Raw genomic sequence first — 14,048 nt, forward strand, 5'->3', positions numbered from 1 at the left:
TCCAAGCACCAGGCCTCAGCAACTCCCTGGGGAAGGGGGCGGGGGGCAGAAGGGGAGGGTGCAGAGGCTCTACAGGAGCTCTAGCCAAAGCACACCAGGGCAGAGGTTCATCTCTGCTGGGCTCTGACCCTCAGCCTTTGCAGGAGGCAGAGAGGGCAGGGAATGCCCCAGGCTTCCCGGAAAGGACCAGGACCTTCTGTTCCTGGCCTCATCGCCTACGTGACCCTATCCTGCCTCTCCCAGGGCAGAAGGGGTAGGGCTCCAGGGCACCAACCAACAGTCCTCATGGAAGGCACTATCCAACCTGGAAGGATCCAGAGCATGTGATTCCATCCCAGCAGCGGGGATGAGGGCAGGACAAGGGTTCCTGGAGTGGGAGGAGGATGGTTTGGGCCCCTGTCTCCCAAGGCCACAGAGGACCTGGGAGTGGGGAAGTGAGAGGAACTCAGGACTGGCAGGGGATGAGGGTGAGCCTGGCTGGGAGTGTCCTGACCGACCGCCCTGATTTGGTTAGAAACGCAGTGTGGGAGGTAGTGGGGTCTGGTGGGAGACGTCAGTTTCAAGTTAAAACGAGCAATTCTCCCCATGACCACTAGATGGCAGGCGCTGCAGTCAGCCTCGCTCATCTTCCCAAGGACCACCCGCGTCTTTCCCTGGGGGGCCAGGGAGGCTGGGCTGTGCTTATAACTCCACCTGAGCTAAGAGGAGACGCTCTGGGAGTGTGGGCCAGGCAAAACTCGCAAAGGCCAGCAGCCAGGACTTAGTAATTCCTGGGAGAGACTTCGCTCTCGAGTTTAGAGACCCTGGAATGAAGCACACCTAACTTCTCTCACCACCACCCTCTCCTATCACCCCGGTTGTGAACACACAACCTCTATTAATCTGACCCAGGTCTGTCTCTTCCACTAGAATTACCCTTCAGCTTTGCTGGCCCCATTCCATACAATGGGAGTGATGTCTGATAAAAAGTTGGTCTTTTTATCTATGATTGTTAACAAGCACTTTGAGAGTTTTGGTTTGTCATCAGCCCTTTTAAGTCTAACGCGCTGTTCTTAGTGCCTTCCGTGTTTGAAATCCTCATTCAAAACAAAGGTCACAGAGCCCTGAAGCACATCGTTGGCGACCCTGCTTCATTAGTATCCTGGAGGGTTCCTAAATGGACTGGGGCACCCATGGGAGCCCTTTCCTGGGAGGAGGGTCCACCGCTTTCATTAGGTTTTCATGGGGCTCCTCCTCCGAAAGGAGGTGAGGCCTACGGATAAGGCTTAACCTCGGATGAAGCCCAGAGGGGAGACCTGACACCTGCCTCCTCTGCCAAGGCCACCGGGCCACAGTGGCCTCCTGCTTTTGGTGCTCTCCCTACTGCCTTCCTTCTTAGGACCAGGGTAGACCAATGCGTGGGGAGGTCTAGCTTACCTCCTGGAGGCAGGGGCAGTGTCTTCTTGGGGCTGCTCTCTGGGCGGCCTCTGTCCCTCCAAAGGCTTTGCCTGGGCTTCACTGGGCTCAGAGGTTGGCTCCCAGATCCCACACCCAAAGTTCTGGGGAGTTGCCACAAGGGGGCAGTGGTGCCTGGGCTAATGGCACAGAGGACTTGTGGCTCTGGGCCAGCCTCCCAGGTCCCCCACTCACAAGGACCAGATTCAGAAATGGTCTGTCTTTATTATGCCAACAGAAAACAAAAAAATTCCCCAAGTGTAAACAGGAGAAAGGTGCTGGTTAAGTTACTCATCATTATCTTATTAACAAAATAAAGCACTATCTATGTTTACAGTCATAAAAAAAGAAACAGCCTGGAGAGAAGTTGGGCTGAAGGGGGAGGGGAGAGAAGGTGACTGGGGGAGGGGGTTGGCACAGACACCACAACTGCCTCTGTGGGGTTTGGGGTTCCCTTCCCACCCTGACCCAAGGGCTGTTCTGGATCTTTGGAGTCAGGTGCCAGTGGGGTTTTTCTTAAGGAAACAACTTGTCCCTGTGAGCAGGAGCTGAGGCAACTTCCCCAGTGAGTGAGGGAGGGGAAAGGAGCAGGCAGGTGGGAGGGGCAGGCTTCCCCTCACCAGCCCGAGAATGGAGAGCCCTCTCCCACTGTCCATTCATCAGTTGTCACGAGGAACAGCCCTGGTTCCATCAACTGTCAGGAAGGAGGGGGCGCTATCAATCCTCCTATCCCCCACTCCCAACACTCAGGCTGGGACCAGGGACTGGGGCACTAAGACCCCCTTGGAGGCTGAGCACATTCCCATGTTGCTCGGTGCTAAAAATGGCTCTGTGGGAACCAGCCGGCAGGGGAGAGGCAGGGAGGGAATGAAGGGACAGGCAGGGTGAGGTCAGGGCAGCCGGTGGGCCCTGGGGCTGACCAGCGGTGTTCAAGGGCAGAGGCAGACCCTAAGAAAGGGAGAAAAGCACAGCCCTGCAGAGAAACGAGGACAGAAACAGACACAGGACACACAGAACCTGAGACACCCAGACTGACAAAGAGGTAGCAATTTGGGGACAGTGAAGCACGGAGAGTCCCCCAGAGAAGCAAGAGTGGCATCGAGACACACCCACAGGAACCTAGCAACGGTGCCTGGCATGGAGCAGGCGCTTAGTAAATCCCTTGTGCAATGAGTGAACAGATGGAAACACGCGTGTGCGCACACCTACCCATACACACGCGCGCGCATCAGCACAGCAGCCAGAGGCACCACAGGCTTGGCAGAAGACCAAGACAGCTAAGGACAGCCAGACCTTTTTGCACAAGTACAAAGTGATCCTGGGATAGAGGAGCGATCTGGGAAGGGGGGGCAGGGTGTGTGATGCGGGAGAGTGTTGGTCCTACAGGGGCTGGTCCAGCCAGGACGAGAATGGAAACAAAGCATGTGGCCCCAGGGGGACAGGTCTGGAGCTGCCACACCCCTGGAGTGAGACCCGGAGGAGGGGAGGGTCCTACAGTGTCCGCTGGCCAGGGCCCTAGGGGCCGGGGCGCTCAGCCCCAGAGCACCCTACAGGTCCTGCCCAGCAAGGCCAGCAGCTCCTTGGGCACGGCCGCAGGGGTGGTAGGGAGGGCATTTCCCCCCAGGAGGCTATCTACAAGTGCACAGCTGTGCCCCTCTCCCCGGCAGGCCCAAGTCCAAGTACCAACAGAGTCCAGGCCGGCTGGCTGCACCCATGGGCTGAGGGCCAGGTCTTCCCGGGGCCGGGGGGGAGGAGGCCAGGCCCACCCATCGCGCCAGGATCAGTCTGTGAGCACCACCAGCTCCCCGTCACTCTTCTCCTCGCCCTCCGAGTCCTCGTCCTCGCTGTACCGGTACAGCTCGCCCTCCGCCACCGAGTGCCTGTCTTCCGGGGCCTCACCCTCCTCCCTGAGGCTGCAGGTGTTGACGATGACAGGCATGTTGGGGTCCAGGCTCCGGGGCACGTAGTGCTCCACCAGGGGCTGAGCCAGGGGCATGCCTGCCACCCGTGGGTACAGGACATCAGGGGAGCTCATCTGCAGCTGGCCGGCCTGGGGGCTACAGGGCAGAGAAGAGGCACATTTCGAGGGACCCTCACTTTGCACCCCCCTAACAGCCCCCACCACCTGAGCCACTTTGGGGCATGCCCTCCCTCCCCACCACCGTGCTCTCTTTCTTGCCCCCAGGGCTGGCCTCCCCACAGCCACGTTCACGGTCAGCCACAGACCGGGACACACCTGCAGTCTCAGGGCCCTAGCGTGCTCCCCAGATACTCCCAGCGAATCATGTACCAGAATCATGTACCAATCTGGCATTTGGAAGTTAGACTTAAATGCCCCGGGGTGGGGAGGGTTGTGTTTCCGTTTACAAGACTCCATGAAGGTACTTGCTTCTGTCAAGTCAGGCACTCCCTGTACAGTATCATCTTTGTTTTTAGGAGCCCTGAATTTTTTCATGGAGCTTATGATTCACGTGCACGTTTTCCTCCTGGTACACGTGGACAGTCCCTCCCAGCCAGGCCCAAAGCTATCTCCTACACCCCTGCAGCCCCACGGGTGGGCACAGGGAGACCCACACAATGCCCACGCACAAGGGCGCTCCAGGCCAACAGACCGGATGCACCCCAGAGCCCCACACCAGCCCTCGCAGCGCAGGGACTTGGGACTCACGGGGTCACGTAGCTCTGGCGGGCGTCCTGGCGCCGCGTCCTCATCAGGGCCTTGTACTCGCCCACCCGGAGCCGCTTGCCCTCCACGATGCACGTGCGCTTGGGCCGCGGCTTGTACTTGTAGTCGGGGTACTTTTCCAGGTGCTGGCGGCTCAGCCTCGCCTGCTCCTCGTAGTACGGCTGCTTCTCCTGGTTGGTCATGGACTTCCAGCGGGAGCCTGGCCCAGCCCCCAGGGCGACCGTCAGTGTGGGGCTCCACCCACCCTCCCCAGCCCCCCAGGGGCCTCCAGACGTGAGTCCACAAGGCGATCTATGCGCCAGCATTTAGCAAGAACCTGGCCCAACACGGTGCTCCTTGAGTCCGAGGAATGAATGAATGAAGCTGGCAGGTGTACTGGTGTCTATACACCCAGCACCCACGTCTCCAACTACCCAGCAACTTCTGGGAGGCCTCTGGTCTGCATGATTTGCATAAACAAAACAGCCAACCCCAGGCCACCAACAACAGACAGTCTCCTGGCCCCCTGCTTAAGGCAAAACACCTTGTCAACTGTGTTGGTTGACAAGACAAGGGGGGCTCTGTCTTGAAGACAACCGGCGACTTCTAGCTCCACCTGCCCTCCATCCCTCCTTGACCTCTAGCCAGGACCTAGAATTTTTTAAAAAAACCTTGCTACTGGGGCAGTGGCTGGCTCAGTCAGGAGCCCATCTGACTCTCGGTTGGGAGTTTGAGCCCCATCTTGGGTGTAGAGATTTAATTAAAACTTTTGTAAAAATTACTGATTATATATATATTATTAAAAGACCTTTCTAATGATAGCCCAGAAACACCAGTCCTTCCTGTTTCCTGCCACAGCCAGAGATCCAAGGGTCTGGGCAAGCAGAACAGATTAGGGAGAGATCAGGGGCTACGGAGTGTGTACCTACACGCATGCACACGCGCGCACATACACACACGTACTCACACACACCCCCCCTAGTTCTTAGGTGCAGAGCCCTACAACGATATAAGATCCCAGGACCTAGCCTCTCCACATCCTGCCTGACCCCTGTAACTCCAGACTCTTCTGAAAGTCAGGATGATGGGGACTGTCACCCAGCAAGGAGACCGCTGTCTCCTGGAGCCCTGAGAGCTCCCAGACACCCCCGTCGCTGCCCCTTACCAAGGATCTTGCTGATGCTAGAGTTGTGCATGTCTGGGAAGGCTTGGAGGATCTTCCTTCGCTCATCCTTGGCCCACACCATGAAGGCGTTCATGGGCCTCTTGATGTGGCTGCTGTTGCGGGACTCGGGAAAGTGGCGGGAGCCTAGGGGACAGAGCTGGAGTCAGCCAAGCAGGGCAGCTCCTCTAGGGTAAGGATGCCTCCTGGGCTGGCAGTCATCTCCTACTTGATCACTAGGGGGCAATGGCGGGGCTCCCACAGCCACCATAGACACCAGCCTCAAGACCTCATCAGAGAGGCCCAGCCACAGACTGGGGACTGACAAGGGACAGACACACAAGGGGACTCCAGAGACAGATTACAGGAGAAAAGGCATCAGAGACAGAGACAACCTGACCCACCCTGGTCCCTGTGGGAATCAGAGAGGGCCCTCCTCCCCACCAGCCCGTCACCTGGGGCCCTCACCGTCCATGTCGCAACCCAACATGGCTTCTTCGAGGGGGTGCACGCAACTCTCCTCCAGCCGCTCCTTGGCCGGGGATGTGTCCAGGCTGATGAGGTCCTGGGGTTGACAGAGGAAATCGGTACATCACTCCACTGCCCTCTGCATCACCCCACTGCCCTCCCTCACCCCTCCTCTGGTGGCCTCATACTTGAGTCTTCTGCCCCAGCCACAAGGGAGTGGGGGCCATACCTTGCGGAAGGGAGCATTGGGAGAGCTCTCTAATGCCCCACTGTGGCCATGCAGCAGCTGTCGAGCGTCCTGAATGGCTTTGGTGACAGCGTCCCCTTCACCGAGGAAGCCTATGGGAGGACAAAGGGGAGCAGAGGGGGTCAACCCCGTCCACACCAAGCTACTCCTGCGAGTTTTTCACCCGGCTTAGGGTCCCCTCTTGCCCCTCTGCACCGCACATCCCCAAGGGGGCACTGTTCACGTTGGCTGTTGCACAGTGTGCCAACAGACTATAGAGAACCACTTTCCCTGAAATTGTGCAATTCAGTGGCCTGGATCCCTGATGTGGGGGTGCCCGGTCAGATCTGGCTGCGGACCAGAGAGCAGGGGAGCTTCTGAGATGCTAAGTGTGGAAACAAAGAGGCCAAAGGCAGGTCTAACCCCCGTTTTCCAGAAACTATAACCCAGAGAAGGGAAGGACATGCCCAGGGCCAAAGGATGCCGTCCTGGCAGAAGGCTTACCCAGTGGCAGGCTGGGCGGGCTGGCCTGCAGGTCCCGCGTGGGGGCCCCATGGCTCGGGGGGCGGGGTCCACAATTGTTCATCTTCAGGCTGGGGGAGCTGGAGGCATTGGGCAGCTCGGAGGCCTTGGGTTTGGCCGTGAGGTTCAGGGGCTGGGAGGGTTCCTGAGGGAGACCCAGAGATCAGCAGCTAAGACAGACACTAACGGAGATCCCGAGGGACAGAGGGGACACATGGTAGCAGCAAGACAGACAGGCATACCGGGGACAGAAAGCAGATGGCAGAACAGGTGGACAAGGACAGAGGAGGGCCCCGCCACCCCGAGGGAGGCAATCGCAGCCATCCCATGCAAGGGAGGCTGCCCCAGGCCAGGGGCAGGGCGGAGGGGACAGTACCTGCAGGGGGTGGTGGGCAGCCATGGCCCCGGGCCTCTTCACCACGGGGGCAGGGGGCGTGTGCAGCAGCGGCAGGGGGTAATCCACTATGGAAAAGGCGGCAAGGAGAAAAGTCCTGGATGAGCACAGAACAGCAGACGGCCTGCTTGACGAGGTCCCAGCGGTACCAAGGGGACAGAGGCTCGCAGCTGGCCCAGTTTGCTTCCAGCCAAGTCTCTCCCCAGCCCCAGAGTGCCGAAGGCCTCCCATGCCCTCATCCCCGGCTGCCCTGCCCTTCCCAACCCACAGAACCTCAGATGGTCACCCAGTGGTGACAGAGGACGGGTACAAACCAGTGCTCGCTCTACCCACTATGTTCGGGGTACGAAAGCCGCTCCCCATGTTAACCCGTCTCCCGCAGGGGCTCCTGGTAATCCCTAGCGTGGGGCATACAACAGACGCTCAGCCCAGCACCCTAGTGTGCAGAGAAACAGAGATGGGAAGATGAAAGACGGGTTGCCCACATAGCTCAGAAACGGGAACACAGACCCGGGAACCTGGGTCCTCGAGAGTCCACAGCCCATCCTTTCTGCTTTACACAGCCCCCAACCTCTCCATCCTACTGGGCCTACCTCACTCGCCCTCAACCCAGCCCCGCGTCAAGAAGCGGACACTTCAGGTGGAGAGCGGAGCCGTGTACACACATCACTAACCCCAAGGCCGGTGTGGATACAGCCCGCGTGGGTAGCTTGCCGGAGAACTGGGTTCCAGCCGGGGTGGCCGGAGCAGGCTCCTTGGGGCTAGTGGCTGCAGGCGGCCAGGCAGAGGGGAGCAGCGGGCTGAAAGCCAAGTCGCGGGAAAAGAGACTTGCCCAGGATGGGCAACCTTGGGAGTTTGTGGACCTGGTGCTGTAGGCGTCAGGGCACCGTGTAGGGCTTGTGAGCTCGGAAAGGCATTCCACACTGGGCTTGGGGAAGGGCCCTCTGCTTACTAGGATTCTGGAGCCAACAAAGCAGGTGGCAGTCTGGCCAGCCTGAGGACTTCCACAGCTTACTTCCTGCCTCCCTTGTCCAGAAAGCACAGGGACAGGTGCACCCCAATGCCCCCAGGCCCCGCCCTCCTCACTCCGGCAGCTCTAGTCACCTGGAGTTACGAACGGGGGTCCGTGCTGCTGGCCTGCTCCCCCTTCCTATTCTCCCTACCTTCCCAGCTGGAAGCTTCCTAAAAGACAGGGCCTAACTTTTTCAGTCCTCTGCGTCCCCACCCCCTGGGGGTGCCTGGTGTAGAATGAAGAGCAGGGTCGGTGACCCGCGAACTGTGCCCATAGCCCACGGGCCTTGGTGGCAGGACCACAGGAACTCACCGGCCTGGTCTCGCACACAGAACAGGGAGGGTGGACCTGAGGGGCTCAACCTAAAAGCAGTCCCCACTCCTGGGGCAACTATGGGCAACATCCCTGCCCTGTCACCTTTCATAAGGAATCCATGATCATGGCCTACTAATTCCCTGTGCCTCTGTCCCACCACCTCTGCCCGAGTACAAGCTGTCCTGCTGTCCCTAGAACTTCCTGAACAGCCCCCCACTGGTCCACGCTCTGGCTGGTACCCCCCGTCCCTCTCTGCTCTGCGTCACCCACAGTCGGTGTGACAACACACCCTCTGTTCAATCGTTCAAGCATGTTTGCTCCTACAAAAAATCCCCTCGCCGGCCTGTCCCAGGACCACCTCATCACTCCAACCCTGGCCAGCTTCCGGCCTCAGACTCCAGGGTCTCCGCCTCCGACTGCCGTTGACCTTCAGCTCCCAGCTTCACACCCACAGGCCGCCTCCCAGGCCCCAGTTCATTTCTGACCTCCTCAGATTCCCCGGCTACGAGCATCTTTCCTCCCTCCCCAGACCGCATATTCCGGGAGCTCTGAGTCCGCCCTGATCACCCTGTGGCCACCAGGCAACACAGCGTCTGACAGGTGGCTGGCGCTCAGTCTGTGTTCACCGGGTTTCGGTGGTGGGGCAGAAGGGGCACGGTTGGGGAGAGACAAGAGTGAGTTAGGGGGCCGCCTGGATGGCTCAGTGGGTCAAGGCCTCTTCCTTCGGCTCAGGTCATGATCTCAGGGTCCTGGGATGGAGCCCCACATCGGGCTCTCTGCTCAGCGGGGAGCCTGCTTCCCGTGCACCACTGCACCCCCCCCCCCAACCTGCCTCTCTGCCTACTATAATCTGTCAAATAAATCTTGAAAAAAAAAGAGTGTGAGTTTAGGAAATGTAGACACCTCAGTGAATGTCTGAGATATTACTATTCTGGTCCAGTAAAGGTACCAGAGTTAGGGAAACTGCACCCAGACCGGCCACACTCGCTTCCATCTGCAAAGTACTTCTCGGCGTTGAAGCGCTACTGTGTTTTATTCTCGCAGTGAAGTTCAGAAAGAAGGGATTCTTCTTCCACTGGACAGATCCAGAAGTGAGGCCCAGGAAGGCCACATGGCCCCGGAATGCATGAGGACAGTCCCAGGCTCCTTCCCGAACCTCAGGACAGCCTCTGCTAGTGGCCGCACCCCACCCCCACTCACCTGGTTTGCAGGGGATGGGCTGAATGGGCAAGGCCAGCTGGGACTCGGGAGTGACAGGCAGGGGCTGGTGGCTCGGGGGGAAGGCCGGGATCATGACATAAGGCATGTTGACCTGCTGAGGGCGAAGAAACCCTGTGTGAGTCCCTGCGGGCCCACACAACTCAGCCTAGGACACGGCGCCGGGGCTGGGGCGGGGGGGACCCCTGACATGGGAGGCGCGGAGGCCCGGTGTCTGGTACAGGGCCAGTCTTCAAAAGGCTCCAGAGGACCCCATATCCCCTCCCACTACCTGCCCTCAGCTCAGCCCCAGCTGGGGATCAAGATACTCCGGCCGCTCCCTTAGAACAGAGGAAGATGACGAGGGTCCGGGATCAGAGCAGAAATGAGCCTCCTCCTCCGGGCCATGCCTGAGTGATTCTGCTTCATCTGTGCCCCATCCCTCCCTGTTCCTGGCATGTCCCAGCTGGCATCACCCCCAGCCCCCGCCCTCTGGCCACCCCCCTTCTTTACCTGGATCTGCTGCTGGAGGAGGTTGATCTTATGCTGCTGCTGAATCAGCTGCTGCTGCTGCTTGGCGATCTGGCAGCAGGAAAGAGCAGGGGGCACAGCCATCAGCCCCAGCTCGGGGCCCGCCGCCCCTGCACATACCATGCCCTGGGCAGGGCAGACAGCAGGCAGCCCCCCTTCACAGTGCCTTCCCTCTCCAGGGAGCTCACTCCTCCCTCAGAGGCCACAGCGGGAGGTGGGGCAGGAAGCAGCCAGCTGCCCTCACGCAGAGTCCCCTCCGCTCCCCGGGCCCCCAAAGGGCTGTCCAGAGGGCAGCTCTGGGACTCCTAGGGCCCCTGCCCCCCAGCCTCGGCCTGCACTAGCCAGGGCTGCCCCTAGTGTGCTTCCCTCCAGGCCCTGCTAGCCTCCCCTTCCCCCAGCCAGCCAGCCAGACACCACCCAGGACCTACCTGCTCCTGCTGCTGCCGGGCCAGCTCCATCTGCTGCTGCTGCTTCTCGAACAACATGGCGGCCATGTTCTTCTGCTCCGAGTGCGCTGTCAGGAGCTGGTCCCGCAGCGTGGACAGCTGGTGGATCATGACCAGGAGCTGGAGCTCCTTCTCGGCCAGACTCTCCTGCGTCCCTGCTCCACGAGGAAACAGCCACTGGTGAGAAATGTTTTTCCGTCCATCTGGCCAGGCATGCGTCCTCCCACCCACCTGAGGTTCACTGGGCAATTGTTACTTCCCAGGTTCCTGTTAGGGGCTAAGTGACAGAGGATGGAGACACGATCCTTGCCCCGGAGGGGGCTTGCTTGCTGTCAGACAACCACCTGCCCCAGAAGGTTCCCACCCACAGCTGCGGCTTCCAGTCCCTGGAAACGCTGACCGTGGGACATCTCAGTCCCACATCACTGCTTGGAGGTCCCCGAGTGCCCCGAGCCGCAGGGTCAGCGTGGATAACTATCCCACAGGAGGAGCCAGTGGGACATGCCGCTCAGGCCTTGGAATAAGACGCAGGAGGTTCGGGGAAACCAGGGGTTCAAATTCCCATTTGAACTCATCCTGTCTGGGGGCTCTTGGACACGTAACCGACTTCTCTGTGCTTCGGATTTTTAATCTACAGAAGAGCACAAGAGCGGTCCCTTCATAGGGGTGCCGTGGGGCTAGGGTAATGAAGGTAAGGCTTAGTCCAGAATCTGGCACATGGTTCTCGCCCAACAAGGGCCACTGCTTCCTGCCCTCCAGCTGAGCTTGTGACAGATGCCGCAGGGCCAAGCTGCAGACTGTTCGCCTCAGAATCACTCAGGGAACCTTTGACAAATACACACGCCCAGGTCCCCAGCCCCTGGAGTTCTTATTCAGCGGGTGGAGTGGAGCCTGGGCATCCATACAGTCTTCAAGCTCCCCATGGGGTTATGACCGACCACACTGGGAAAGTAGCCACGCTCATGAACCCAAGCAGCAGCCCTTGAATTCACTTAGTGAGGTCCTGGTGGCCCAGAATTCATTTTCAGCAGTGAAAGGGCACGTCCAGCTCATTTGATATAGTTAGACACAGTTAGATCGGGAAGCGGCAGTCACCTGCCGGGGGTCACAAGGGTTCCTTTAAGAGTCCAAATCCATACTCAAGGGCCATGAATCCCACCAGGCCTCTCCTGCCAGAGAGGCCAGACGGAATACTTAGTTCCCAGAGGGGGGGATGGTGCCAACCCCCGAGGCCAGGCAGGGAGGAGGGGAAGGGTTGAATACCCTCCCTTGTCTACCCACATGGGCCTTCACCTTTGACATCTTTGGTTTCCACAGAGCTCCTTCCCAGAAACCTCTCCTTCCAGTCACTGGACAGTAGCTTCTCGATGGCGGGCACAACTAGAAGATACGAAAAGGATGAAGAGCACCAGTCCCAGCACCCCCCACCCTATGCCCGCCTCCAACCAGGACAGACGTCTTACCCTGCTTTATTCCCCCCCACCCCCAAGATTTTATTTGAGAGAGAGAGAGAGAGAGAGCACGAGCAGGGGCAGAGGGAGAAGCAGATTCCTCACTGAGCAGGAAGCCTGACTTGGGGCTCAATTCCAAGACCCCGAGATCATGACCCGAGCCAAAGTCAGACGCTTCACGGACCAAGCCACCTAGGTGCCCCTAGACATCCTACCTTCTTTTAAATGTTGGTTGAAGTCCAGCTTCTCCTGGCTTCCAGAGGCAGCCTCAGAAGCTCCCGGTCTCTTGGGTTCCGGGGACCCATTGCTCTCAGGGGAGCTGCAGTCCTACAACACACACTGAATGTCACTGTCACCCTCAAGAGAAGAGGGCAGACTGCAGGGGGAACCAAGCAGCCCTGGGACGTGCACTCCCTCTCCACCCCCCCCACCCCCCCCCCCAGGCCCTCCCTCCCCATCTTCCCAACCCTCCCTCTGGCTTTGCCCCATATAGTGAAGGCAGAAAAGGTTTGCAGACCAGAGATCAGGATTTCAGACTGGCTCAGTGACTCACGAGGCGCTTGATCCCACATGAGACTCTGAACTTCTCTGAACCTGACTTACTTCCCTCTTCTGAAAACGGAACTATAAATACCTCCCCTGTCAGGGCTGTTGCGAGATCAAGGACACGAATGCACGTGAACGAGGCTCGCTGCTGCAGTCTGAGTGGCCGGCGAGCTCGTCCTCATGACTCCCTCGCACACAGCCACACCTGCAGCTGGTGGGGGACCCCACCTCACCTCCTTAGGGCATCACCACCCCCAACTCTGCTCAGCGGAGTCCCCTCGGTTCTTTAAGGCCCACCTCGAGGCCCTACTCCTCCAGGAAGTCTTCCTCAGCACTACCCGGACCCCCAACCCCTCCCACAGACCCCTCCAGGCTGGATCCCTGCTCAGGGCCCTAAAATTCTCATTTTCATTTATTTGGTTTTAATTACACATTCCCCCTTTTCACAGCTCTTGCATGGAATCAGGATTTTTAAAGATTCTAAGAATCCTCCCTGCTCCTGTAGTTCAGAATGCCTTCATCTTAAGGATGGGGGACGGATGGTCTTTAACGGCAGCTGATCTCTGGCTCAGGTAATGAGGCTGATTTTCTCCAATCATATGGTAGGTAGACCTCGAGCAGATGTATCCTGTCTCTCCAATGAGTCCTCAGAGGTAAGGACTAGTCACACATGGGTGAGCAGTTAGTACCAGGTGAGCAGGGGCGAGACACCGTACCGCTGGGACAGGTGGCCCGACTTGGCAGCCCTCCCCCACCCACCGAAGACTTGCCCCAGCAACAGATGTTCTGCCCAGCTAGGGGAGTGGGTCCCCACCCTGCCTCAAGGAGAGGCCGGGGATGGCACGTGGGTGTGGGCTACGAAGGCAAAGCAGGGACACTGACCCAGGAGCCCCAGGGAAAGTGCCAGGCACCTGGGCTGAAGCTTGGGAGTCAACAGCATCCTGGGGAGCCCGGGCTGGGTCTCCGGGCTGGGGTTCAGCTGCGGCGGCCGAGCCCTGGAGGGCCTCATGGCAGGGCTCCTTCTTCCCTTCTGACTTGACGGTACAGTTCACCATGGTGCCAACGCCATCCGGGGCCAGCTGCGCAGAGCCCGGGCTCCTCATGGACATCCTGAGGGAGGAGGAGCAGAGGGAAACCGATGGTGGATGCGGCCACTCCAGCCTCGCCCAGCGCAAGCTTCCGTTTGGAACCCAGTGAAAAAAATCAGGAAAGAGTCTTCAGTCCTGCGCTTTTTCTTAAATAGGAAGGTCTGCAGTCAATCGGGCCCAGCCCTCGGCAGGCCCTGCCTGTTGCCTTGTTGGAGCTGGTTGGCGGGATGGTCCACCAAGGGAGGGGAGAGATGATCAACTGGCAGTTTCTGAGCCCCGCAAAGTGAAAACTCTCTCTCTGTGTGTGTGTGTGTGTGTGTGTGTGTGTGTGTGTAATTAGCTGATAAAATTTTTTTTAAAGTCACAAGACATCACATAATCCGGATTTGAACGGCTCTTGAAGTTGGTCCGGGGCGATGACGGGCTGGAATTAAGGAGCAGGTGCCCTCTATGGACAGGCCAGTTTTCCTCAATCCCTACCACTCCCTACTGCGCCCCACCCCCTAAAGGGGGAACCAAGCAAGTGTTAACTACCCCAAATACACATTTATTCTTTCTTTTGTTCAAGATAAAAGTGAGCTATTCTTATAC

At 58.8% G+C, this 14,048-nt stretch overlaps 1 protein-coding gene across 5 annotated transcripts in view; it reads right to left on the minus strand.

Moving 5' to 3' along the window:
• Positions 1-2,067: 2,067 nt before the first annotated feature.
• SOX13 (SRY-box transcription factor 13) overlaps positions 2,068-14,048 on the minus strand; it is a 43,937-nt gene continuing 31,956 nt past the window's right edge. For 4 of the 5 annotated variants that reach the window (XM_045982323.1, XM_045982324.1, XM_045982326.1 and 1 more), the window contains exons 2-14: positions 13,281-13,479; positions 12,039-12,150; positions 11,666-11,752; positions 10,355-10,527; positions 9,909-9,977; positions 9,399-9,513; positions 6,854-6,939; positions 6,460-6,622; positions 5,959-6,068; positions 5,730-5,826; positions 5,265-5,408; positions 4,103-4,319; positions 2,068-3,491 (exon numbers count right to left, since the gene is read on the minus strand). In XM_045982323.1, the coding sequence (XP_045838279.1) occupies positions 3,215-3,491; positions 4,103-4,319; positions 5,265-5,408; positions 5,730-5,826; positions 5,959-6,068; positions 6,460-6,622; positions 6,854-6,939; positions 9,399-9,513; positions 9,909-9,977; positions 10,355-10,527; positions 11,666-11,752; positions 12,039-12,150; positions 13,281-13,478 (1,848 nt within the window). In that variant the 5' untranslated portion in view covers position 13,479 and the 3' untranslated portion in view covers positions 2,068-3,214. The remainder of the gene's footprint in view (positions 3,492-4,102; positions 4,320-5,264; positions 5,409-5,729; positions 5,827-5,958; positions 6,069-6,459; positions 6,623-6,853; positions 6,940-9,398; positions 9,514-9,908; positions 9,978-10,354; positions 10,528-11,665; positions 11,753-12,038; positions 12,151-13,280; positions 13,480-14,048) is intronic. The other variant, XM_045982327.1, reaches the window with a different exon arrangement.

This window comes from Meles meles, chromosome 17, assembly GCF_922984935.1.
Source record: "Meles meles chromosome 17, mMelMel3.1 paternal haplotype, whole genome shotgun sequence".
Lineage (NCBI taxonomy): Eukaryota > Metazoa > Chordata > Mammalia > Carnivora > Mustelidae > Meles > Meles meles.